This window comes from Panulirus ornatus, chromosome 58 (assembly GCF_036320965.1).
Source record: "Panulirus ornatus isolate Po-2019 chromosome 58, ASM3632096v1, whole genome shotgun sequence".
NCBI lineage: Eukaryota > Metazoa > Arthropoda > Malacostraca > Decapoda > Palinuridae > Panulirus > Panulirus ornatus.
The window spans coordinates 159,273-183,540 of record NC_092281.1 but is presented as its reverse complement, the minus strand read 5'-3'; the positions used below and the strand labels follow the sequence as shown (position 1 = coordinate 183,540).

Here is a 24,268-nt window from a genome sequence, read left to right as displayed (position 1 = left end):
AAATTACACAAAATTTGAGTTAACTTGGTATGCAAATATGAAAAACTGGTTATCTTTTAGTTTGATTCAGTTACTGTGACTATTTGTTTGCATCTTTTTGGCCTTTGGTTCCCATCCCCTGTTTACCATATACATATATGGTGTGCATTAATGTTCATCAAGTTAACATGTCTTTGAGTGGCCCTTACCTTTCAATGTACAAAATTGATGCACTAACAGCGGGTACCATGTTTGATTATAGGGATATCTCAGAACAAGAACTTTTTAGTTATGGTCAGTTGAGCATAAATGATTCTAATTTGAGTATGTAGACTCCCAATTTTGCTTTGAAAGCAAACTCTGCGTATGGAAGAGAGGAATTAAGTCAAGATTTTCTTAATTTTCATAACATTTGATGCCATAATCTAAAGGCATATATATCCAAAAATGTATGAAATAGCTTGTAAGATTATGTTAAAAGTGTAATATTGTTGCATTTATTTGAATGTGCATATGAATTACCTAGTCCATTTCTTCACAGGTAAATGAGGTAACTAATGGTAAAGGTGTAGATATTATCTTTGATGCTGTTGGAGGGGATATCTTCAGTGACTGTTTGCCTTGGTAAGTTGCTCTCTTTTTCTGAGTGCTAGATAGCTCAAACCCAGCACCATCTAAAATCTTTATGACTCCATCCTTCCATCTCCAGTGTGGTTTTCCCCTTGTCCTTTTTCTGTCTACTTCTGACACATATATCCTCTTTGTCAATCTTTCCTCTCATTCTTTCCATATATCCAAACTATTTCAGCTCACTGTTTTCAGCCCTCTCAACCACACTTCTCTCATACCCTTTTATTACTTGCTCGATCAGACCACCTCACACTACATATTGCCCTTAAACGTTTAATTTCCAACACACAGCCTCCTCTGCATATTGTCATCTACAGCTCATCTGTACATCATTGGGAGTATTGTTCCTTCAAACATATCCATTTTTGCCCTCCCAGATAATGATCTTTCTTTATACACATTCCTCAATGCCCCCCGAACCGTCTCCCCCTTACCCACACTATGACTCACTCAATCCCTCATATTTATTCAAATTTTCACCATTCAAATTCACACTCCAACTAGCCTATCCCTCTGCCTTGCTAAACTTAATAACCTTGCTTTTTAAAATTCATATTTACTCTCAACTTCCTCATTTCACATGAACTCTCGGACTCAGTCACCAATGTTTGCAGTTTTTTACACTGATCTGCCAAAAATGCTGACATCAGCACACATCAGACTCACTTTCAGGGCCCACTCACCCCCTATAAACTGCATACTCACTTCCCTCTCCAAAACTCTTTCCTTTACACCCCCTCCCCCCATACACACACACACACACACACACACACACACAAACACACATAAACAGATTAAAACAACCATGGTGACATCACATACCCCTGCTGCAGACCACCCTTCACATAGAACCACTCACTCTCCTCTCTTCCTACTTGTGCACATGCCACACACCCTTGATCAATACTTCTCACTGCCTCTAGTAGCTTTCCTCCCACATCATGAATTGGAAAGACTTTCTCCAAGGCATCTCTATGTACCTTATCATATGCTTTCTCCAGATTCATAATTATTGCATAGAAATCCATCTGATTCTTTAAGTATTTTTCATATGCATTCTTCGAAGCAAACACTTGATATCTACATCCTCTGCATCTCCTGAAACCACATGGTTGCTCCTCAGTCTTATACTCAGTACAGGCTTCCACCCTCTTAATCACCACTCTCCCATACATTTGACAAAGTATGCCCAACAAACTTTCACCTCTGTGGTTTGAACACTCACCTTTGTTCCTCTTGCCTTTACACAGTGACACTATACTTGCATTCTGCCAATCCTCAGGCACCTCACTATGATCTATATATACATTGAAAATCCTTACTAACCAATGAACATCACAGTCACTCCCTTTCATAAGAAACTCATGTGCAGTATCATCCACTCCAGCTGCCTTGCTTCATTTTGTTGTACATAAGGCTTTCACCAAACCACTTTCCATGACTCTCTCACTTCACTTACCTCCCTGATCCAAACACCCTATATCTTCGATACTATCATCAAACTCATTCTACAGACTTTCAGAATATTCACTCTGTCTCCTCTCCTCACCTCGTCATTACCTGTTACCAATTCTCCATTTGCCCCATTCGCTGACTTTCCCATTCTTCTTTTTTTTTCACACTCTTTACATTCTTCCAAAACTTTATTTTCCCTGCACCTTCCTCTTAACCCCGATGCATTTTCTCATACTTTTCTTCATCATTTGCACTGCTTTCCTGTAACTACTGCCCGTATGCCTCTCTCTTCTCTTTTACTGGCAGCTTTGCTCTGTTATCCTCCCACTCGCTACCCATTCTTACCTACCTACTTACCATCTTTTGCATACCACACACTTTCTTACATATGCCAACATTGCTTCACTTAATTCCTCCCATTCCTTATCCATTCCCCAATCTTTGTTTACTCTCACCTTTTGCCATTCCACTCTCAGTCTCTCCAGGTATTTCTTCGCACAAGTCTCTTTTCCCTGACCACCCTCTTCCCAGCAATATTATTTCCTATGTATTGAAAACCTTCACAAATCTTCACCTTTTCCTCCATCAGTTAATGATCAGACATCCCATCCGTTGCCCCTTTTAGTGGATTCACATCCAAGAGTCTTTCTTTTGCACCCCTATTAGTCTGTAGTCCAATAATACCCACTTACCATCTTTTGTATACATATATTATGCTTATGTATGTCCCTCTTTTTAAACCAGGTATTCCCAATCACCAGTCCTTTTTCAGCACACAAATCTACAAGCTCTTCACTATTTCGATTCACAACACTGAACACTCCATGTACACCAATTATTCCCTCAACTGCCACATTACTCACCTTTGCATTCAAATCACCCATCACTATAACCTGGTCTTGTGCATGAAAACTGCTAACACACTCACTCATCTGCTCCCAGAACACTAGCCTCTCATGATCTTTCTTCTCATGCTCAGGTGCATAGGCACCAATAATCACCCATCTCTCTTCATCCACTTTCATTTTTATTTTGTTACGCTCTATCACATACTCCCGTAACTCCTGTTTCAGGAGTAGTGCTACTCCTTCCTTTGCTCTTGTCCTCTCACCAACCCCTGACTTTACTCCCAAAACATTCCCAAACCAATCTTCCCCTTTACCCTTGAGCTTCGTTTCACTCAGAACCAAAACATCCAAGTTTCTTTCCTCAAACATACTACCTATCTCTCCTTTTTTCTCATCTTGGTTACATCCACACACATGTAGACACCCCAATCTAAGCCTTCGAGGAGGATGAGCACTCCCTGTGTGACTCTTTCTTCTGTTTCACCTTTAAGAAAGCTGAAATACAAGGAGGGGAGGGTTTCTAGCACCCTGTTCTCGTCCCCTTTAGTCGCCTTCTATGACACGCGGGGAATGCGTGGAAAGTATTCTTTCTCCCCCATCCCCTGGGGATAGGTGAGGCAAGTTGCTAGAAGCAGTAAAAAAAATTTTATCGAGGGTGTAAAGCATGTGTATGAGTAGGAAGAGAGGAAAGTGATTGGTTTCCAGTGAATGTCGGTTTGCAGCAGGGGTGCCTGATGTCTCCATGGTTGTTTGATTTGTTTATGAATGGGATTGTTAGGGAGGTGAATGCAAGAGTTTTGGAGAGAGGGGCAAGTATGCAGTCTGTTGTGAATGAGAGGGCTTGGGAAGTGAGTCAGTTGTTGTTCACTGATGATACAGTGCTGGTGGCTGATTCAGGTGAGTAATTGCAGAAGCTGGTGACTGAGTTAGGTGGAATGTGTGAAAGAAGAAAGCTGAGGGTAAATGTGAATAAGAGCAAGGTTATTAAGTACAGTAGGGTTGAGGGACAAGCCAATTTGGAGGTAAGTTTGAATGGAGAAAAACTGGAGGAAGTGAAGTGTTTTAGATATCTGGGAGTGGATTTGGCAGTGGATGCAACCATGGAAGCGGATGTGAGTCACAGGGTGGGGGAAGGGGTGAAGGTTCTGGGAGCATTGAACAATGTGTGGAAGGCGAGAACATATCTCGGAAAGTAAAAATGGGTATGTTTAAAGGAATAGTGGTTCCAACAATGTTATATGGTTGCGAGGGGTGGGCTACAGATAGGATTTTGCGAAGGAGGGTGGATGTGTTGGAAATGAGATGTTTGAGGACAATATGTGGTGTTAGGTAGTTTGATTGAGTAAGTTATGAAAGGGTAATGTGTGGTAATAAAAAGAGTGTGGTTGAGAGAGCAGAAGAGGGTGTATTGAAATAGTTTGGTCACATTGAGAGAATGAGTGAGGAAAGATTGACAAAGAGGATATGTGTGTCAGAGGTGGAGGGAATGAGGAGAAGTGGGAGACCAAATTGGAGGTGGAAAGATGGAGTGAAAAAGATTTTGAGCGATCAGGGCCTGAACATGCAGGAGGGTGAAAGATGTGCAAGGAATAAAGTGAATTGTAACGATGTGGTGTACTGGGTTCGATGTGCTGTCAGTGGATTGAACCAGGGCATGTGAAGCATCTGGGGTAAACCATGGAAAGTTTTGTGGGGCCTGGATGTGGAAAAGGAGCTGTGGTTTCGTTCCATTATTCATGACAGCTAGAGACTGAGTGTGAACGAATGTGGCCTTTGTTGTCTTTTCCTAGTGCTACTTCGCACATGTGCGGGGGGAGGGGGGTTTGTCATTTCATGTGTGGCAGGGTGGCGACGGCAATGAATAAAAGCAGCAAGTATGAATTATGTACATGTGTATATATGTATATGTCTGTGCATGTATATATATATAAGTTGAAATGTATAGGTATGTGTAAGTGTGTGGACGTGTATGTATATACATGTGTATGTGCGTGGGTTTGGCCATTCTTTCATCTGTTTCCTTGCGCTACCTTGCTAACACGGGAGACAGCGACAAAGTATAATAAGTAAAATAAAAATATATGTATATACTAATTAGGGAGATAGAAAAATCTTTATGTACTCAATGATTTTTTTTTCAGTGTGGCACATGAGGGAAGAGTAATTGTAGCAGGCTTTGCAAGTCGTGTCATTCCTCATATTGAAACCAGCCTGCTGTTACCAAAGGCTGTCTCTGTAATAGGACTCTCTCTCACACATTATCGTGATGCAGACAACAGTGTGTACAGGTAGGTAAGGAGTTGCTTTGTCAACACGGTTTTTGTTTAGTGAAATATTAATTTACACTTCTTTATTTTGCTTTGTGTGATGATTCTTTTACAAAATTTGATTGAGCAATGTCTTTATCAGCAAACTCCTGTACTTGTCTTGACCTGACGGAGGGCAGCACCTGGTAAAATGTGGTGAGGGGGGCATGTAAATATCTCTTAAGTAGTTGGGTTACCTTTGATGAGAGACAAGAACACATGACTGCACAAAAAGTTAACTGTGTCATGTCCTGGGAATGGTTCTAAAAATTACTCCAAAACATTTTTGTAGTCACTGGCTAAGCTATTACCGTTTTGAGCAACTAGCTATGATATAATGCTCTTGAAACCACATGTATGATAACCTCTGACAGATGAAATGGTGACACATGAGTAGTACTCTTAAGTGGACAGTGCTGGCTTTCGTTCATCCCTTCAGTAATGAAATCAGAACCTAACATTCAAATTCAAATTCCACAGGCTACTCCATGGTTTACCTTGACCAATTCATATTCCCTTGTTCAGGCCATTGCAACATGTTGCTCCACTGTAAACCACATAGATTCAATTTATCCTATCCCATGCATGCCTCACCCTCCTGAGTGTTTTGGCTCCAAACCCCAAAGCTTTCTCCATCTTATCATCTCCTTAGTCTCCCAATCTTTTTTTCCTTCCTCCACTTGTTTCATAGATCTTCTGAGTCATTCTGTTTGGGTATCCTTTCTATATGTTTGAATCATTTCATCACACCTTCAGCTCTCTTAATCAGACTACAATCTGTGTTACTATTCTTTTCTGCACTGTCATGTATTACATTATGAGCTCCCCTCAGCTCATTTATCATTCTAAGGCATTTTATTTTCAGTGCATCCACCCTCTTCTTCTTCCTCTCCCCCCCCATCTCTTTCAAATTTTACATAGATATAGATATATTTTTTCAAGATACTGTAATCCATGAATGTTGAAACAGGAAAACTATAGTATCTACAATCTGCTGGACTTAGGCAATGTTAGATGTTGCATAATGCCGATAAGAAAATTTTTCTCCTAAAATTTTACTGGAAAATTTTTGATGCCATATTAATGTTCTTTCTCCCCTATCCCTGGGGATTTCACGTTCATTCAAAACTTTTACCTTGTAATTCCTTGCATGTATTGCTGCTTTAGTCATTGATCTTATAAGGTGTTACTAATGTATCATACAGTATTGTGCATGTATGGAAGAACAAACTTTTGATACATTGAATGATGAAATTACCTTTCAGTTTTAGATGCTAAAGGTAATCCTAAGTGTATTAAAGTAATATTGAATTCTTAAATATTTTCTTTTTAAACAAAAACTGTGTAAGGAAGAGAAAGGAGGCTTCTAGGTAGTGACTCAAAGCACCCACACTTTCTGAGCAGTGACCCATACACCCACACCTTTAGGCAGTGAACAAGGTAACCATGCTTTGTGGACAGTGGTTCTGGCACTTGAATAATTCCCAAAAAATCTTGGCCATGTTGAATCTGAAAAGTTGAGCAAAGCAAAATATGAACATGCTTGCTTAAACTTTTATTCACTTTTCAAACTATGAATATTTGCTTTGATGATGATTTAGTAGATGGCTTTATTTTCATGTCTTACAGGCATAAAAAGGCAAAATGGCAAGTGAAAGAAATGAGCACGAGTATTATGAAGCTAATAGGATAAACTTTTGGATGAACATAGGCTAGCCCATATGCTTGAGGTATTTACGAGTGCTTAGCAAAGATGCAGTAGAACTAGCTCCAAGGAGAATCATTTTATCATGGATTCGTCTGTTAACCTAGAAAGAGGTACTCATAAACAGAGTAGTGCTAGACTTGCCTCAGGAAACATTTTTCATACCTGTTGTTGTACTTAATGTTTGTATAACTAATAAATCATCAGTGCTATTTTTATTATTCAAGTAGATTACCGGCTCCCCTCTTGTGTTGCCTGCCAATGAAGTAAGCATGAGCTGGCCTGCAGCAATTATAATTGCACAGATCACTGTACTCCACCTAAAATAGTATTTGTGTCCACCATTGAAATTGGGGGGGTCTTTAGTGAGCAGTGGCAGCTACTTGATGTGCTGGTATTCCTCAGTAGCAGTTTAGCTGTTGTAGGAGGCAAAAATGCTTTGTTGTAGTTCCCTTTTATGCCCAGGATTTTTTTTTTTCCTTTTCATACCTTTACCACCTACTATGGTTGGAAATACTCACCTTACAAGTGACAAAATAACTTGTGTGTCGTTCTTTACAAGGGCAATAAGCCACTTAAGGAAATTTCTAATACTGCAAGTGTACAGGCATGTGCCGGGCTTGTGTAGTTGACCAGGCTATGATCCATTTGACCTTAAGTACATTAAAGCACTGTAAAGTTCCCTGCTTCACTTAAGGTATGGGATTGTTTCAGTTATTTAGGTGTTGGAAACATGTAGTTTTGCTAAAGAATGGAACTATGAACAGACATAGTTACCTTGAAATACTGTGTGACCATCCTCCAGATTCATTCAAAAAGTGCAAGACCAATGATTTGGTTCCCTGCCACACTACCAAACTTGACACTGATTGGCTTAAGGACTGTCCATTGGAGTCTTTCAGTGACCGACCCAAGAATTCATCAGACTTGAATCCAATACAGAACTTGGAGGTGTTTATGAAAATGAAATTACCTAACTGAAGCTGAAGATGGCCATTCATGATATTTGTGCAAACATGGACCCTAAAGGGCCTCGGAACCTTAATGATTCAGTTCCTGGTCATTTTAAGGAGTGTGTAATGGGAAATGGAAACAAAGAAAGTACTTGTTGGTGGTGAACACACAGTTTTCATGGATTTATTTCATGTTTATCCTTGATGGTTGTGCAACAGCTCCCATGTGCTTACTCCATTGTTGGGCACTGTATAGTCAATGTAAATGTGTTGTCAGTGAGCAAATGTATTTCCTTTATCCAAAGGAAGTGTGACAACCCCTTTTTATTCTCTGATAGGTCTGTCTGGTCTTTGGTAGAGGCATCTTTAGTATATATATTCCATATACTGTTGCTGGAATCATGGACTTGCTTTGTTTATAGATTGCAGGAATTTAAATCCAATTATATTCCCCAGAACTTTTGTCTCAGTAGAGTATCCTTTCTTTAAATTTTTTGCTCTAGATTCAAAAGTGAAAAACAGTCTATGTCTTGCAGAAAGGTGTTTTATTGGGTAATGTAATTTTTTTTACACTTGATTGCCATTTCCCATAATAGCAAGTTAGCACCAGGAAACAGAAGAAAGACACATCTGCTCGCATACACATATATATACATACTTATACGCACATACATGTATGTATACATATATTTACATATATACACATGTACTTATTCATACTTGCCTGCTGTCTTCTATTTCTGATGCCACCTGACCCCAAAGGAAGAAGCACAAATGCGTGAAAGAAATAGAAAAAATAATAACTCATTTTCCTCTTCTCCCCTTCACCTGATTGCTGCCCCCTGCATCAGCAAGTAACACCAGAAAACAGATAGAAAAAAAAGGCCACATCTCACATGCATACATGAGCTATCATGTGTAATTAATTGAAACCACAGACCATTCTATGGTTTACTCTGGACATTTCTTATTCCCTGGTTCAGTCCATTGACAGCATTTTGACCCCAGTTTACCACATCATTCCAGCTCACTCTGTTCCATGCACACCTTTCACCCTTCTGCACGTTTAGGCCCTGATAGCTCAAAATCATTTTCACTGCATCCTTCCATCTCTAATTTGTTCACTGTGTTCCCTCCACTTCTGACACATGTATCCTCATTGTCAAACTTTCTTCACTCATTTTCTCCATATGTCCAAACTATTTCAACACACCCTCTTCTGCTCTTTCTACCACACTCCTTCTGTTACCTCACATCTCTCACCCTTGTATTACTAACTTGATCAAACCACCTCATGCCACATAATGACCTCAAATATTTCATTTCGAACACATCCACACAGACCTGTCTATAGCCCGTGCTTCACAGCCATATAATATTGTTGGGACTTTTATTCCTTCAAACATACCCCTTTTTAGCCTCTTTAGCTCTCTATCCACACATTCTTCAGTGCTACCAGAATCTTCATCCCCTCCCCCACCCTATGACTCCCCTCTGCTTCTATGGTTCCACTTGCTGTCATGTCCACTCCCAGATATCTAAAATTCTTCACTTCCTCCAGTTTTTCTCCATCTAAACTTACATCCCAACTAACTTGTCCCTCAACCCTACTGAACTTAATAACCTTGCATCTATTATTCACTTTCACTCTCCAGTTTTTCCTTTCACACCACCTACCAAACTCAGTCACCAGCTTCTGCAGTTTCCCACTCAAATCATCTGGTGGCAGCCTCAAGTGAGAAACTGCAAAAGTTGATGTTTGAGTTTGGGAGTGCATGTGAAGGAGAAAGTTAAAAATAACTAAATAAAAGCAAGGTTAGTAGGTTCAGCATTGCAGAGAGAGTGGTTAGTTGGGGTGTGTGTCTGAATGGAGAAAAATTGGAGGAAGTGAAGTGTTTTAGATCTAAGATACCTGAGAGTGGACATGACAGTGAATGAAACCATGGGTGCTGAGGTGAGTCATAGGATGGGTGATTGAGAGAAGGCCCTGGGAGCATTGAGGAATGTGTGAAAGGTGTGGTCACTATCTGGGAGGGCAAAGATGGGTATGTTTGAAAGTATGGTAGTCCTGATGGTGTTGTAAGGATGCAAGGTATGGCTTATAGATATATAGATGTACAGAAGAGGGTTAATGTGTTGTAAATAAAATGCTTGATGACAGTATTTGGTGAGGGGGGTTGATCAAATATGAAATGATAAGGTAAGAGAAGAGGTGTGGTAATGAGATTATGGCTGAGAGAGCTGAAGAGTGTATGCTGAAATGGTTTGAATACATGGAGAAAATATGTGAGGAGAAGTTGAAGAAGAGGATACACTATGTGTAAGAAGTAAAGGGGACAAGAATGGGGAAACCATTGAAAACAGAAGGATGGAGTGATTAAGGTTGTGGGTGCTTATGGCCTGAATATAAAAGAAGGTAAAAATTGTGTAAAGGTTAGGGTGAACTGGAGTGCCATGCTGTCAGTGGACTGAACTAGGTCTTGAGAAGCAGCTAGGGAAAGCCATAGAAAGGTCTGTGGAGCAAGGTTGTGGCTAGGGGGCTATGGTGTCAGTTTATTGTACATAGCTAGAGAATGTGTGTAAGCAAATGATGCATTTTCTTCTTTTGTTCCTGGTGCTTCCTCCCTAATGCGGGAAACAGCGAACAAGAATGAAATTTTTTTTTTTACATATTACAACTATCACATTACAAATAAGTAAGAGGACATTGATTGGCAGGCATTTGTGGGTAGGATATTGGAAGTGTTTTTCTTTGGAAATGTCCTAGGTCTTTATCTCTCATTTTTTACCAAAAACCTTCATTACCCCAGGAGACACAGTGAGAAAATTAGGTGTAGTAGTTATGCACTCCTTCCATAGGCCTCTTCCATTATAGGCATCCCTCTTACTTAATCCTGCTAAAATCATTGTGAGTCGCTTATTCTTCATATTTAATTTTGATGTTCTTCACTTTTTTGTGAATTGATTCCCGTCATATGCATTCCTCACAGTTATTAGTTCATTCAATACTCTACATATTTTCCAGTGGGTCACCATGTAGTTGTGACCTACAGGTCACAGTTTTGCACTTACAGTAGATTTTTCCAGCAGCTTCTTTGTCATGGAAGAGTTCTCTGCTGGCTATTAATGTTGCAAAAAGTCATCTGGATATCTAAACAAGCAGGAAAAGTCAAATTTTCATGTTATGATGAGAATAGGCCTTTATGTATTGTATGGTAATGATGGCAGTTCAAGGGTTAAGGAATAATATTTTTTTTCCATACTATTAGCCATTTCCCGCGATAGCGAGGTAGCGTTAAGAACAGAGGACTGGGCCTTTGAGGGAATATCCTCACCTGGCCCTCTTCTCTGTTCCTTCTTTTAGAAAAAAAAAAAATAATATAATATAATGTAAGCATAGTAAAGGATACAAAATCATTTAATGTTAATCCTATTATTTGAAATGAATTATAATCTTGTTTGAATATAAAAGTGATGTTCATGTTATAGGAATTTCTTCAGAATGATAATTCTTACTGTTAAATTTCAGACAAGCAGTTGAAGACATCATAGACATGCATGAGATGGGACTTATCAGACCACATATATCTGCCCATTTCAAGTTGGAGGAATCTAAGTTAGCATTCAGCTTCATGAAAGAAAGGATGTCCACTGGAAAAGTATTGCTTAAGATTCGATAGGTAGTTATACTACAAAAAATTATTTGTACACATGTGGAAGTTAAATATTTATAGGAATATAATGCTTATAAAGTTAAGATTATTATGCATGTGCTTTCCTCATAATAAATTGTTCTATTCATTCAGTGATTCCACAGCATAGTGTCACTCTTATTGAAGATTCATAATAGATAACCTAACTGCTTGATTGCATGTGCAAAAGCATTGTAAGATAGATGTGTTTTGTTAGCAAGGATTTTGTTTTTACAGATTTACTACGATTTTGTTGTTTGCATTCTTTTACTCTAAGTACCTTGTGGTTTGCTAATATTCAAGTATAGCAGTATGTTTGCAGGAATGGTGGTTCCAACAATGTTATATGGTTGCGAGGCATGGGCTATAGGTAGAGTTGTGCTGAGGAGGGTAGAGGTGCTGGAAATGAGATGTTTGAGGACAATATGTGGTTTGAGGTGATTTGATCGAGTTAGTAATGAAAGGGTAAGAGAGATGTGTGGTAATAAAAAGAGTGTGGTTGAGAGAGCAGAAGAGGGTGTTTTGAAATGGTTTGGTCACATTGAGAGAATGAGTGAGGAAAGATTGACCAAGAGGATATATGTGTTTTGGTGGAGGGAACGAGGAGTGGGAGACCAAAGTGGAGGTGGAAAGATGGAGTGAAAAAGATTCTGAGTGATCGGGGCCTGAACATGCAGGAGGGTGAAAGGCGTGCAAGGAATAGAGTGAATTGGAATGATGTGGTATACCGGGTTGACGTGCTGTCAATGGATTGAACCAGGGCACGTGAAGCATCTCGGGTAAACCATATAAAGTTTTGTGGGGCCTGGATATGGAAAGGGAGCTGTGGTTTCGGTGCATTATACATGACAGCTAGAGACTGAGTGTGAACGAATGTGGCCTTTGTTTTTTTCCTAGCGCTACCTCGCGCACATCGGGATGGGGGTTGTCATTTCATGTGTGGCGGGGTGGCAACGGGAATGAATAAGGGCAGACAGTATGAATTATGTACATTTATATATATGTATATGTCTGTGTGTATATATATATATGTATACGTTGAGATGTATAGATATGTATATGTGCGTGTGTGGACGTGTATGTATATACATGTGTACGTGGGTGGGTTGGGTCATTCTTTTGTCTGTTTCCTTGCGCTACCTCACTAACGCGGGAGACAGCGACAAAGTATAATAAAATATAAAGAGCAGGGGTGTGTGATGTCTCCATGGTTGTTTAATTTGTTTATGGATGGGGTTGTTAGGGAAGTGAATGCAAGAGTTTTGGAAAGAGGGGCAAGAATGAAGTCTGTTGTGGATGAGAGAGCTTGGGAAGTGAGTCAGTTGTTGTTCGCCGATGATACAGCGCTGGTGGCTGATTCATGTGAGAAACTGCAGAAGCTGGTGACTGAGTTTGATAAAGTGTGTGAAAGAAGAAAGTTAAGAGTAAATGTGAATAAGAGCAAGGTTATTAGGTACAGTAGGGTTGAGGGTCAAGTCAGTTGGGAGGTAAGTTTGAATGGAGAAAAACTGGAGGAAGTAAAGTGTTTTAGATATCTGGGAGTGGATCTGGCAGCGGATGGAACCATGGAAGTGGAAGTGAATCATAGGGTGGGGGAGGGGGCGAAAATCATGGGAGCCTTGAAGAATGTGTGGAAGTCGAGAACATTATCTCGGAAAGCAAAAATGGGTATGTTTGAAGGAATAGTGGTTCCAACAATGTTGTATGGTTGCAAGGCGTGGGCTATGGATAGAGTTGTGCGCGGGAGGGTGGATGTGCTGGAAATGAGATGTTTGAGGACAATGTGTGGTGTGAGGTGGTTTGATCAAGTAAGTAATGTAAGGGTAAGAGAGATGTGTGGAAATAAAAAGAGCGTGGTTGAGAGAGCAGAAGAGGGTGTTTTGAAATGGTTTGGGCACATGGAGAGAATGAGTGAGGAAAGATTGACCAAGAGGATATATGTGTCGGAGGTGGAGGGAACGAGGAGAAGTGGGAGACCAAATTGGAGGTGGAAAGATGGAGTGAAAAAGATTTTGAGTGATCGGGGCCTGAACATGCAGGAGGGTGAAAGGCGGGCAAGGAATAGAGTGAATTGGATCGATGTGGTATACCGGGGTTGACGTGCTGTCAGTGGATTGAATCAGGGCATGTGAAGCGTCTGGGGTAAACCATGGAAAGCTGTGTGGGGCCTGGATGTGGAAAGGGAGCTGTGGTTTCGGGTATTATTGCATGACAGACTCTAGCTGAGTGTGAACGAATGTGGCCTTTGTTGTCTTTTCCTAGCGCTACCCTGCACAGTGTAAATTGTGTGCATGGGTATATATGTATATGTGTGTGTGTGTATATATATATATGTGTACATTGAGATGTATAGGTATGTATATTTGCGTGTGTGGACGTGTGTGTATATACATGTGTATGGGGGTGGGTTTGGCCATTTCTTTCGTCTGTTTCCTTGCGCTACCTCGCAAACACGGGAGACAGCGACAAAGCAAAATAAATAAAAATAAATAAAAGAGCAGTGCTTAAAACATCAACCCTAGTATACCACATCGTTCCAATTTACTCTATTCCTTGCACGCCTCTCACCCTCCTATATGTTCAGGCCCTGATCACTCAACATCTTTTTCATTCCATCCTTCCACCACCAATTTGGTATCCTACTTCTCCTTCCCTCCACCTCTGATACATATATCCTCTTCGTCAATCTTTCCTCACTCATTCTCTCCATGTTAACAAACCATTTCAAAACACCCTCTTCTGCTCTCTCAACCACACTCTTTTTGTTTCCACACATCTCTCTTACCCTTTCGTTGCTTACTCGATCAAAGCACCTCACACCATATACTGTCCTCAAACCTTTAATTTCCAACCCATTCACCCTGCTTACTTGATCAAAGTACCTCACACCATATACTGTCCTCAAACCTTTAATTTCCAACCCATTCACCCTCCTCCATACGACCCTATCAATAGCCCATGCCTTGCAACCATATGATATTGTTAGAACTACTATTCGTTCAAACATATCCACTTTTGCTCTCTGAAATACCACACATTCTTCATCGCTTCCAGAACCTTTGCCCCCTCCCCATTCTGTGACTCGCTTCTGCTTCCATGGTTCTGTACGCTGCTAAGTCCACTCCCAGATATATAAAACACTTCACTTCCACCAATTTTTCTCCACTCAAATTTACATCCCAATTAACTTGTCCCTCAACCTTACTGAATCTATTATTTACATTTACTCTCAGCTTTCTCCTTTCACACACTTTTCCAAACTCAGTCATCAACTTTTGCAGTTTCTTACTTGAATCAGCCACCTTCCTAACCACCCTATCCATAAACAACCATGGGAACATCACACACCCCTGCCGCAGACCGATATTCACTGGGAACCAATCACTCTCCTCTCTTCCTATTTGTACCCACACCTTACCTCCTTGGTAAAAACTTTTCACTGCTTCTAGCAGCTTACCTTCCACACCATATACTCTTAATACCTCCCACAAAGCATCTCTATCAACCTTATCACATGCCTTCTCCAGATCCATAAATGCTACATACAAAAAAAACTTTTTCTAAGTATTTCTCTTATTCTTCAAAGCAAACGCCTGATCAACACATGTTCTACCGCTTCGGAAACCACACTGCTTTTCCCCAATCTGATGCTCTGTACATGCCTTCACCCTCTCATTCAATATCCTCCCATACATTTCCCAGGAATACCCAGCAAACTTATGCCTGTGTAGTTTGAACATTCGCCTTCATCCCCTTTTTTGCCTTTGTACAATGGCACTATGCATGCATTCCACTAATCCTCAGGCACTTCAAGATCCAAACATACATTGAATATCCTTACTAACCAATCAACATAGTCACCCCCTTTCGTAATAAATTCAATTGCAATACCATCCACACTAGTTTCATATATGGAAGAATTGTTTTGTATAGAAAAGTAATAGCAAGCCAGTAATGTCAGTCAGTAATTAAGGAGGCACGTATGTGGACATGGTGATGTTATATATAATTTCATTATCATCTGTAAAATCAACAGGACGTTTCAACAGTGCTTATTTAATATACAAAATCATTTTTTTTGTAATAAATTCATAAACACATATTCATATTTTGTAATACATTCATAAACAACAAAATTTAGTTTTCAATATCCATGTGATCACATAAGCAAAGATAACCCAAGTTCTCTTATAAAAAGAAAAAAAATGGTTGTTTCACAGATCTTATCAAAGATAAGTACGAAGTCCCACATACAATTCGTTCAGGAACAACTGAGGTTGGAGAAAATTATTTCATGTATGTTAGAAAAAAATTTGCCATAAGTATACAGTATTACGACCAAATCTGTCCTTTCAACAAGGAACTGTTTCCTTACATATACAGGTACACCACCAAATTTCTGGCAACTGATGGTTCAGCACCTTTAGTCTGGACAAAATTACGTGAGGGAACCTGAAATTACCGCAGCCATCAGACTAGTTTACTGGGCGGCCACAGATGGCATTGTGTGTAGGGCGTGCTTATTTACATTCTTTACTCTGCACTTGGTGGTGATACCGCAATTCTGTGAGATTCTTAGCTTATTTTGCTTAAATTTAACCCTAGCTATAGCTTCTAAGACATATGAAAGTGTCAGTTGTGGTGTCAGACATAAATACCAGCCCATGTCGATCCAAGATAAAGTAGAAGTTGAAAAAAATGGACCATGGTGTTTCGGTGCGTAAGCTGTGTGACATCTACAGAATTGGTTCATCAACTGTTTATGATAAAAAGAAGCAAAGGAAGAAAATAATGAAATTCTATGCAGATAGCGATTCCAGGAAGCAAATGACAATTAGAAAAACTATGAAAGATGTTAAGAGTACTGAGCACGATCGAGTGATAATGGAATGGTTTCGACAGCGTTGGAGTGATGGTGTGGACTTGTCAGGTAGCATGATAATGGACCAGGCTAAGTTGTTCCATAAAGAACTTGAATTACAACATTTAATATTTGTTTAATTTAAATTTTTAGCAGTCCATGGTATACTTTAGACATATGGGAGATGTATAATTAGTGGGTTAAAGGTGTGCTGATGAATTATTATTATGTGACCACAGTTGGTCCGGCAAAATGGTTAATCCAGCAAGGTTTTGTAACCAAGAGTGCCAGAAAATTGGCAAACCTGAAAAATAATTTTTCTATATAAGACTTCCAAAGAACCATATATATGAAACCCAAAACTCTATATCAAAATAAATATGTCAAATATTACATGAAAACAATCACACCAGGGTATCTACATGAACTGTTTATATTTCACACTTCTAGGTACTTTGTTTATCACAAGACGCCCATCATAACTAAGAGATGCAAAAGTCCAGAAATCTGCAGCAGACCATTCAACTGCATACACAGAATCTTCATGATCATCATATATTTGGATAACTCCCTCCTCTGTAGCTTCACTTCTGGAACAGTAAAAATTGAACTGTTAACAAGTACCTGAAAATTTTGTTAAAATAACCACAGCCTCAGCCCACCAGGTAAGTTAAATATTCACATCTTAAAATTGTTCTGCCATAACATAACTGCATAATCAAATGGCAAGCTCATCTACCAGACACAGACCAATCCTCAAATCTCCCGTAATATCTTTGAAGTGGCTGGTAGTTCACCAGAAACAATGAAAACATAAGTACTCCCTCCTCACCAAAATCCATCAGCAGGTTACCAGAAGATAAAGTGTTATGGGTGGCAGAAGAGTTTGGAAGATGAATCTATCTGATAGCTATGAAGGGAAGACAAGAAGTGTGGTGTATAAAGCCCTGAGAGCCATCAGTAGAGGTCTTAAGTAAAAGAAAGAATTGTGAGGATTTTGGAAACAATTAATGAGAATTATAGCAGAATAATAAGCTGGAAATGAAATGTTTAGGACAATGTGTGGTTTGAGGTGTAATAAAAAATAGTGTGGTTCAGAGAGTTGAAGAGGATGTGCTGAAATTATTTGATCATATGGAGAGAATGAGTGAGGAAAGGTTGACTAAAGAGGATATATGTGCCAGAAGCGAAGGCGATAAGGAGGAGAGGAAGACCAAATTGTAGATGGAAAGATGGAGTGCGAAATGTATTTTAAGTGATCAGGGCTTGAATATGTAGGAGAGTGAAAGGCATGCAGGGGTTGGAGTAAATTGGAATGATGTGTCAATGGACTGAACAAGGGCATGTGAAATGACCAAGGGAAATCATGGGAAGCTCTGTGGGGGCTGGTTGTAGATAGGGGACTATGATTTCATTGCATCACACATGACAGCTAGAGAATAGATGTGACGTAGCCTCTCTTCATCTGTTCCTGGCATTACCTTGCTAACTTGGGCAATAGCAATCAAATATGAAAAAACTATTTTTGAAAGAAGTAATTACAAGTAGAAGAAAGATATGCACATGAAGTGAAAATGTATTAGACAAGTATAAAAGAAAGCTAGTAAAAAATGAAGTTTGTAAGAGATGGAGAGTGCATTTAAAGAATTGAATGATTATGGCAAAGGGGATATCTCTATTGGTGTAATAGGGATTAAGGTAGGGAGGAAGAAATAAGTACATCAGAGGGGAAGACATCAAAAAGGAGGAAGTAAAGAGAACAATGTAGCTCTTGTATTTTCCTCTCCCATACACCTATTTCTTTATCTCCTTACCTTAATTCCTACTCTGCTTCTGCTAATAGATACATCCCCTCTACCATGTGTCTATTGGTATAGCAGGAATTAAGGTTAGGAGAAACAGGTGTATGAGAGGATGACATTACCAAGGAGAAATAAAGAAAACAATATAGCTCTTTAAGAAAGGAAAAACTTGGATTACATGTGGAGTATGAAAAAATAAAAAACTACACAGTGAAGAGTGGATCTGGAAAAAGTGTATGGGAACATGGTAAAGTGGTTATGTGCCTGATTTCTGGATGAAGGCTGAAACTGTAAGCCTATATAAAGAATATGGAAGTAAAGATGAGTGCAAGAACTACAGAGAAACAAGTCTTTGTGAAGTTGGTAAGGTGTATGGTACGATAATAACCGAAGGGAAGAATACAAGCAAATCAGATTTTTGTTCTTAAAGTAGAGAAATTTCTGAAAAGGACTGTGACAAAATGGATGTTGCGCATGAGTAAGAGTATGGTATGTTTAAGGGGTTAGAAATATACGTGGGAGAGTTTGAAGGTACTTTGGAGTGACTCTGTGATACTTATCCAGAGAGAAACAGGGAAAGTTACAATTATTGTGATGTGATGATAATGTACTTTTAGTTAAATCAGATGGACAGAATGATGGGCTGGTTCACTGATGTACTTGGGAAGACAATGCTGAAAGTGAATGTGAATAAATGTAAGATGACAGGTTTTGAGAAGGATAAGTAACCTGAATCCAAGATAGGTTTGGTTGGTTAAGGACTGAAAGTTGTGGATGTGTAAATACATGACAGTTAAGTTGAGTTAGGATGGAAAGAGGGAACTAGAGTTGAAAGTAAAATCATGCAAAGGGGAAAAAGTAGGGTTGCACAGAAAACTCTTGTGGTTAGGAAAATTTTAGGCCTAGCGTGTGCGAGAAGCTTGCACAAAGGAGTATTTGTTCCAGTGCTGATATAGGAAGGTGACACCCAGTTATATACAGGTCAGGCAAGCTAAAAAATATGAAAAGCATAGATGGACAGATGAAATGAAGAATGACGTGAGAAGGATATATTCATTTCTTATACTCTGTCGCTGTCTCCCATGTTAGTGAGGTAGCACAAGGAAACAGACGAAAGAAATGGCCCAACCCACCCATATACACATGTATATACATACACGTCCACACACGCACATATACATACCTATACATCTCAACGTATACATATATATATACATACACAGACATATACATATATACACATGTACATAATTCATACTGTCTGCCCTTATTCATTCCTGTCACCAACCCGCCACACATGAAATGGAAACCCCCTCCCCCTGCATGTGCGCAAGGTAGCACTAGGAAAAGACACAAAGGCCACATTCGTTCACACTCAGTCTCTAGCTGTCATGTATATTGCACCGAAACCACAGCTCCATTTCCACATCCAGGCCCCACAAAACTTTCCATGGAGAAGGATATATGGTGTAATGAAGTCAGTGTAAAGGCACATAGTTTAAAGTCTTTATAGGTGGTACTCTCAAGTAGAACATATGATAGATGATAAGCTGGTCAAGATGAGATGTACCAGTAAAATAAAAGGTAAAAGGAGAGGAGGAAGAGTATAACACAGATGGATAGAGAGAGAGAGAGAGAGAGAATTGTTGGGGCTATGGATATTTCAGGTGAAGATGCTAGTGGATCAAATTTAGTGAAAGCACTCTGAGTATGGAGGTGGTATGAATGAAGGCACTTGTCTTGATTTATGAATAAACTAACTGTGAAAATGTAAGAAGCACTTTTAAGAGTGTAGATGCCCATACTTCATATTCATACACTGGGCCTGGATGGAGAATTTGAGCAGGTGATGTTTGGAGGCTAATGTACCTGATTCACTCAATTGATTTAGGAATAAAGTAATGACAACAAAGAGATACAGAGATAGAGAATACCTTTGAGGATGATGTCAGTTTGATAACAAATAGAGTAATAAGCATCCTCTTTCATGCAGTGATGTATTCTTTTGGATGCTATGTGCAAAAGGATGTAAAAGACAAAGAAATATCATTTCAGATATCTAAAACTATGCCAATGTTACGACAAATAATGAATGTAAATGGGATAATATATATAATATATAGCTTAAATATTTGTAAATACAGATGATCAAATGAATATGAATGAATTGTGGGACAGAGCTGGAGACAAGACAAAACAGGTCGCAGGTCCAATCAGAGGAAAAGCGGAGATCATGAATTTATAAACAATGACAAACAATGAAATAAATTATGCCATAAACCAAACCCTTAAAGGTTTGGATTTGATGCATATCTTTCTTTTGAATTCAAAGCCCAAGACTTAGATCCACACAACACAAGTGAAATTACTAATACTTCAACCATACCCATCTTTACCCCAACAGACAAAGACTTCTTTCCTAGGTTGCTGTAGAGATAATCCCTGCTTAAGTGGGTTCAAAGTTCTAAGAGTATAAACAGTGCTCCCCTTGATACATCCATTTAAGACCTAAAGTCTTAAGAGATTAAACTGAGCATACAGCATGAAGCTCTCTTAGTGATGTTTTTTAGAGTTGATAAAAGGGCTGTTTCTACATTTAATAGTTTTGCTCTTAGCCAGGAAACTAAAGTTTTGGGTTTATCTTAATGCATAAAAGGTTGTCATCAAGAAGAGTCATGAGACTGGACACAGCATACAAATCCCTCTCTTTTTATATCTCAAGACTATATGGGACAAATTTTCATAAAACAATAAGGAGCTAAATTGCCAAAAAAAATTAAATGTAAATTATCCTTTTTCTAGAATACTCCAACTTGGTTGAGTGGAGAACTGGTCTCCTCAGGCAGAAAGACTTAAAAAGTTTATCCTAACTAAGGCCCAAGAGGTTCATATGAAAACTCAGAGATGGGGGTTCCTCAAGGTAGTCTTATATGAGGCACTTGTATTACCAACCCTATTGTTGTCAGGAAAAGAGACTAGTGAAGAATGCTGAACCAAAGGCTTCAGCTGTGTCCAAAACATCAGATACTTTAAGGAAGGACTGAAAGGCTTTCCAGACTAATCAGTATCATCTTGAGTAAAAGAATGAATACTCTGGAAAATACCATCTATTTGGTGATGTCTCTGGCACCAAGGTTGTATGTCCTACTCTGGGGATCCTAGTTACCAAACCCCAAAACCCACCCAGATGAGAACACTTCCCAGATGTACTATAGGTAATGATAAAAGAGGTTCTAATAAATCCAGTCCTTGGACCCGGAGAAACATACTCTGCTAGAACAACAGTTGTTTGGGTGGCAAGATCTACCTGGGGTACCGCTTCTAAGGCAAGGATCCAAATGAAAGCCTACCTTGTTAACATTTCAGTTGACATAGTATCTAATCTCGATAAGGCACCTGCCCAAAACACCACATACTCCTTGGAAGTGAAGACTTAGAGAGAAAGGCTTTTGTACATGGCCAAGAAGAGAAGCTCTTTCACTTTAACTCCACAAGTTGTTAATCATTTTCATTCACAACATTGGCCATGTCCCCCATTCATACCCTTAACAGCAACATCATCCTCTCTTGCATTCAAATCATCCATCTCTAATACCTGATCACTTACTTAGCTTCTCCCAGAACACTTGCCTTTCCTCTTTACCCCACCTGAGAACAGGTGAATTAACAATAACAAGCACCTATCCCTCATAATCCACCTTTATTTTCACCTACAGCAGTCTGGAGCTCAATGTCTTACATTCTCGTACATTCCAACTAAACCTTCCTGAGAGGAAGTGATACCCCCCTCCTATGTTCTCACCCCAGACTTTATCCCTAAAACATTCCTGAACCATTCTTCCCTCTTCCCCTTGAGCTTAATTTCAATTAGAGCCATAACATTCCTCCATTCATCTATCTCTCCCTTCTTTACAACCTGGTTACATCCACACACATTTAGATACCCAGCCTAAGCTTTTAAGGAGGATGAGCAGGACATAACCACATTCTGCCTGCTTGTTAGTGAATACCTTTACCAAGTATTCACCAGGTATGTTAACTACAAGTGAAAAGTCTCCTTTGGTAAGGTTGCATGATTGTCTGTTGAAGAACTGGAGTACAATGCTATCAAAAATATTCTCCCTCTCAAGTAGTCCATCACTTCCCTGCTACTGGAAGTACTGCAACCTTAAAACTGGATTATAGGATAAACTGACTTGGAAAATGGTTAATGATGCAGCATACATAAACTTCTCTGACAACAGAGAATATTCAACAGATGGGAGCCTCACCATTTTAAAACTTCCTCCCCTTATAGCTTTATAGGAATATGTAATCACAAATAGGATACTAATGGACTACCAACATTTATAGATGCTGGTACACAAATTCATCTCTGTGCTACAATAACTGTTAAATCCACACGTAATTTTTTTCATCCAGTGTCTGGCATAAGAATTACATAACTGATAATAAACATGAAAGCACTAGGTAAAGTACTTAACATCAGGGCATAAAAATCACATAATTGACAGTAAACAAGAAAGTACTAGGTAAAGCACTTAACACTATATCCAACCATAATAATTCCACAATGGATCAGGTGCCTATTTACTACATTAACAAAGGGTGCACATCCCATTGCAGGCATAAGAAGTACTCTGCCATACATCCTCAAGATTAGTACAAAGCTTTAATCATTAAGGTACAGTCCTACATTCAATGCACATGAAAAATACTTCAACACAAATATAATACTCAGAAATATACACATTAACAGACCTATCTTTTTCTTCTTTAGTGTTTTCCTCTTGGTCTACCATAGTGCCAAAGGGTTGTGAAGCAACAGATGGCAAATTGGACAATATGACTCGCTGATCACTGGAGCAGGTCAATACCAGCTGGTCATAAGAAGCATTATATCGAACACTCCAAACCCTGCAAGATGAACTTTGTTCAGAATTCTGAAGTGCATTAAGACTGAAAGCTTAATGGTGTGTATATATCATATCATACCAGAAAGATTACTATTGTGCATCTATCAGTAGCTTGAAAGATTACTATTGTGCGTCTATCAGTAGCTTAATTGTTTATTTTGATTTATCATACTGTATACAAAAAAGTGTCAGAAGTAAAAGGAGCAGGGAGACCAAAGAGGATATGGAATGGGAACTGAAACATGCTTTTGGGTATCAATAACTGAACATTCTGAAGAGGTGAGAAACATGCACTGGATAGAATGAGTTGCACACACCAATGTGTCGAGAGAGAGAGAGAGAGAGAGAGAGAGAGAGAGAGAGAGAGAGACTGTCAATGGGTTAGAACAGAGTATATGAAGCAAGTAAAGTAATCTACTAAGAAGTCTGTAGGGTTTTTCTTTTTTGCTCTTGAGATAACATTCTCTCCTTCTACACATTATTCATCGCTTCCGGAACCTTTGCTTCCTCCCCAACCTTGTGACTCACTTCCACTTCCATGATTCCATTTGCTGCTACATCCACTCCCAGATATCTAAAACACTTCACTTCCTCCAATTTTTCTCCATTCATACTAAAATCCCAATTAAGTTGTCCCTCAACCCTACTGAATCTAATAACCTTGTTCTTATTCATATTTACTCTCAACTTTCTCCTTTCACACACTTTTCCAAACTCAGTCACCAACTTCTGCAGTTTCTCACTCCAATCAGTCGCTAAAGCTGTATCAATGGCAAACAACAACTGACTCACTTCTCGAGCCCTCTCATCCACAACAGACTGCACACTCGCCCCTTTCTCCAAAACTCTTGCATTTATCTCCCCAACCACCCCATCCATGAACAAATTAAACAACCATGGGGGCATCACACACCCCTGCCGCAGACCAATATTCCCTGGGAACAATTCACTCTCCTCTCTTCCTACTCGTACATATGCCTTACATCCTTGGGAAAACAACTTTTCACTGCTTCTAGCAGCTTACCTCCCACACCATATACTCTTAAGACCTTCCACAAAGCATCTCTATCAATTCTATCAAATGCCTTCTCCATACAATTTCCCAAGAATACTTAACAAAC

General features: G+C 39.3%; 2 protein-coding genes across 5 annotated transcripts in view; one reads left to right on the top strand and one right to left on the bottom strand.

Moving 5' to 3' along the window:
• The window catches only part of LOC139766820 (quinone oxidoreductase-like protein 2 homolog), a 57,880-nt gene extending 40,843 nt beyond the window's left edge, over positions 1 to 17,037 (top strand). For 3 of the 4 annotated variants that reach the window (XM_071695741.1, XM_071695743.1, XM_071695745.1), the window contains exons 7-9: positions 521 to 603; positions 5,054 to 5,200; positions 11,406 to 15,704. In XM_071695741.1, coding sequence (XP_071551842.1) covers positions 521 to 603; positions 5,054 to 5,200; positions 11,406 to 11,556 — 381 coding nt within the window. In that variant the 3' untranslated portion in view covers positions 11,557 to 15,704. Of the gene's footprint in view, positions 1 to 520; positions 604 to 5,053; positions 5,201 to 11,405; positions 15,705 to 16,879 lie in introns of those variants that run through there. The other variant, XM_071695742.1, reaches the window with a different exon arrangement.
• The window catches only part of LOC139766819 (EARP-interacting protein homolog), a 44,162-nt gene continuing 35,502 nt past the window's right edge, over positions 15,609 to 24,268 (bottom strand). The window contains exons 8-9 of the mRNA XM_071695740.1: positions 22,993 to 23,148; positions 15,609 to 17,019 (exon numbers count right to left, since the gene is read on the bottom strand). Of these exons, the coding sequence (XP_071551841.1) occupies positions 16,848 to 17,019; positions 22,993 to 23,148 (328 nt within the window). The 3' untranslated portion in view covers positions 15,609 to 16,847. The remainder of the gene's footprint in view (positions 17,020 to 22,992; positions 23,149 to 24,268) is intronic.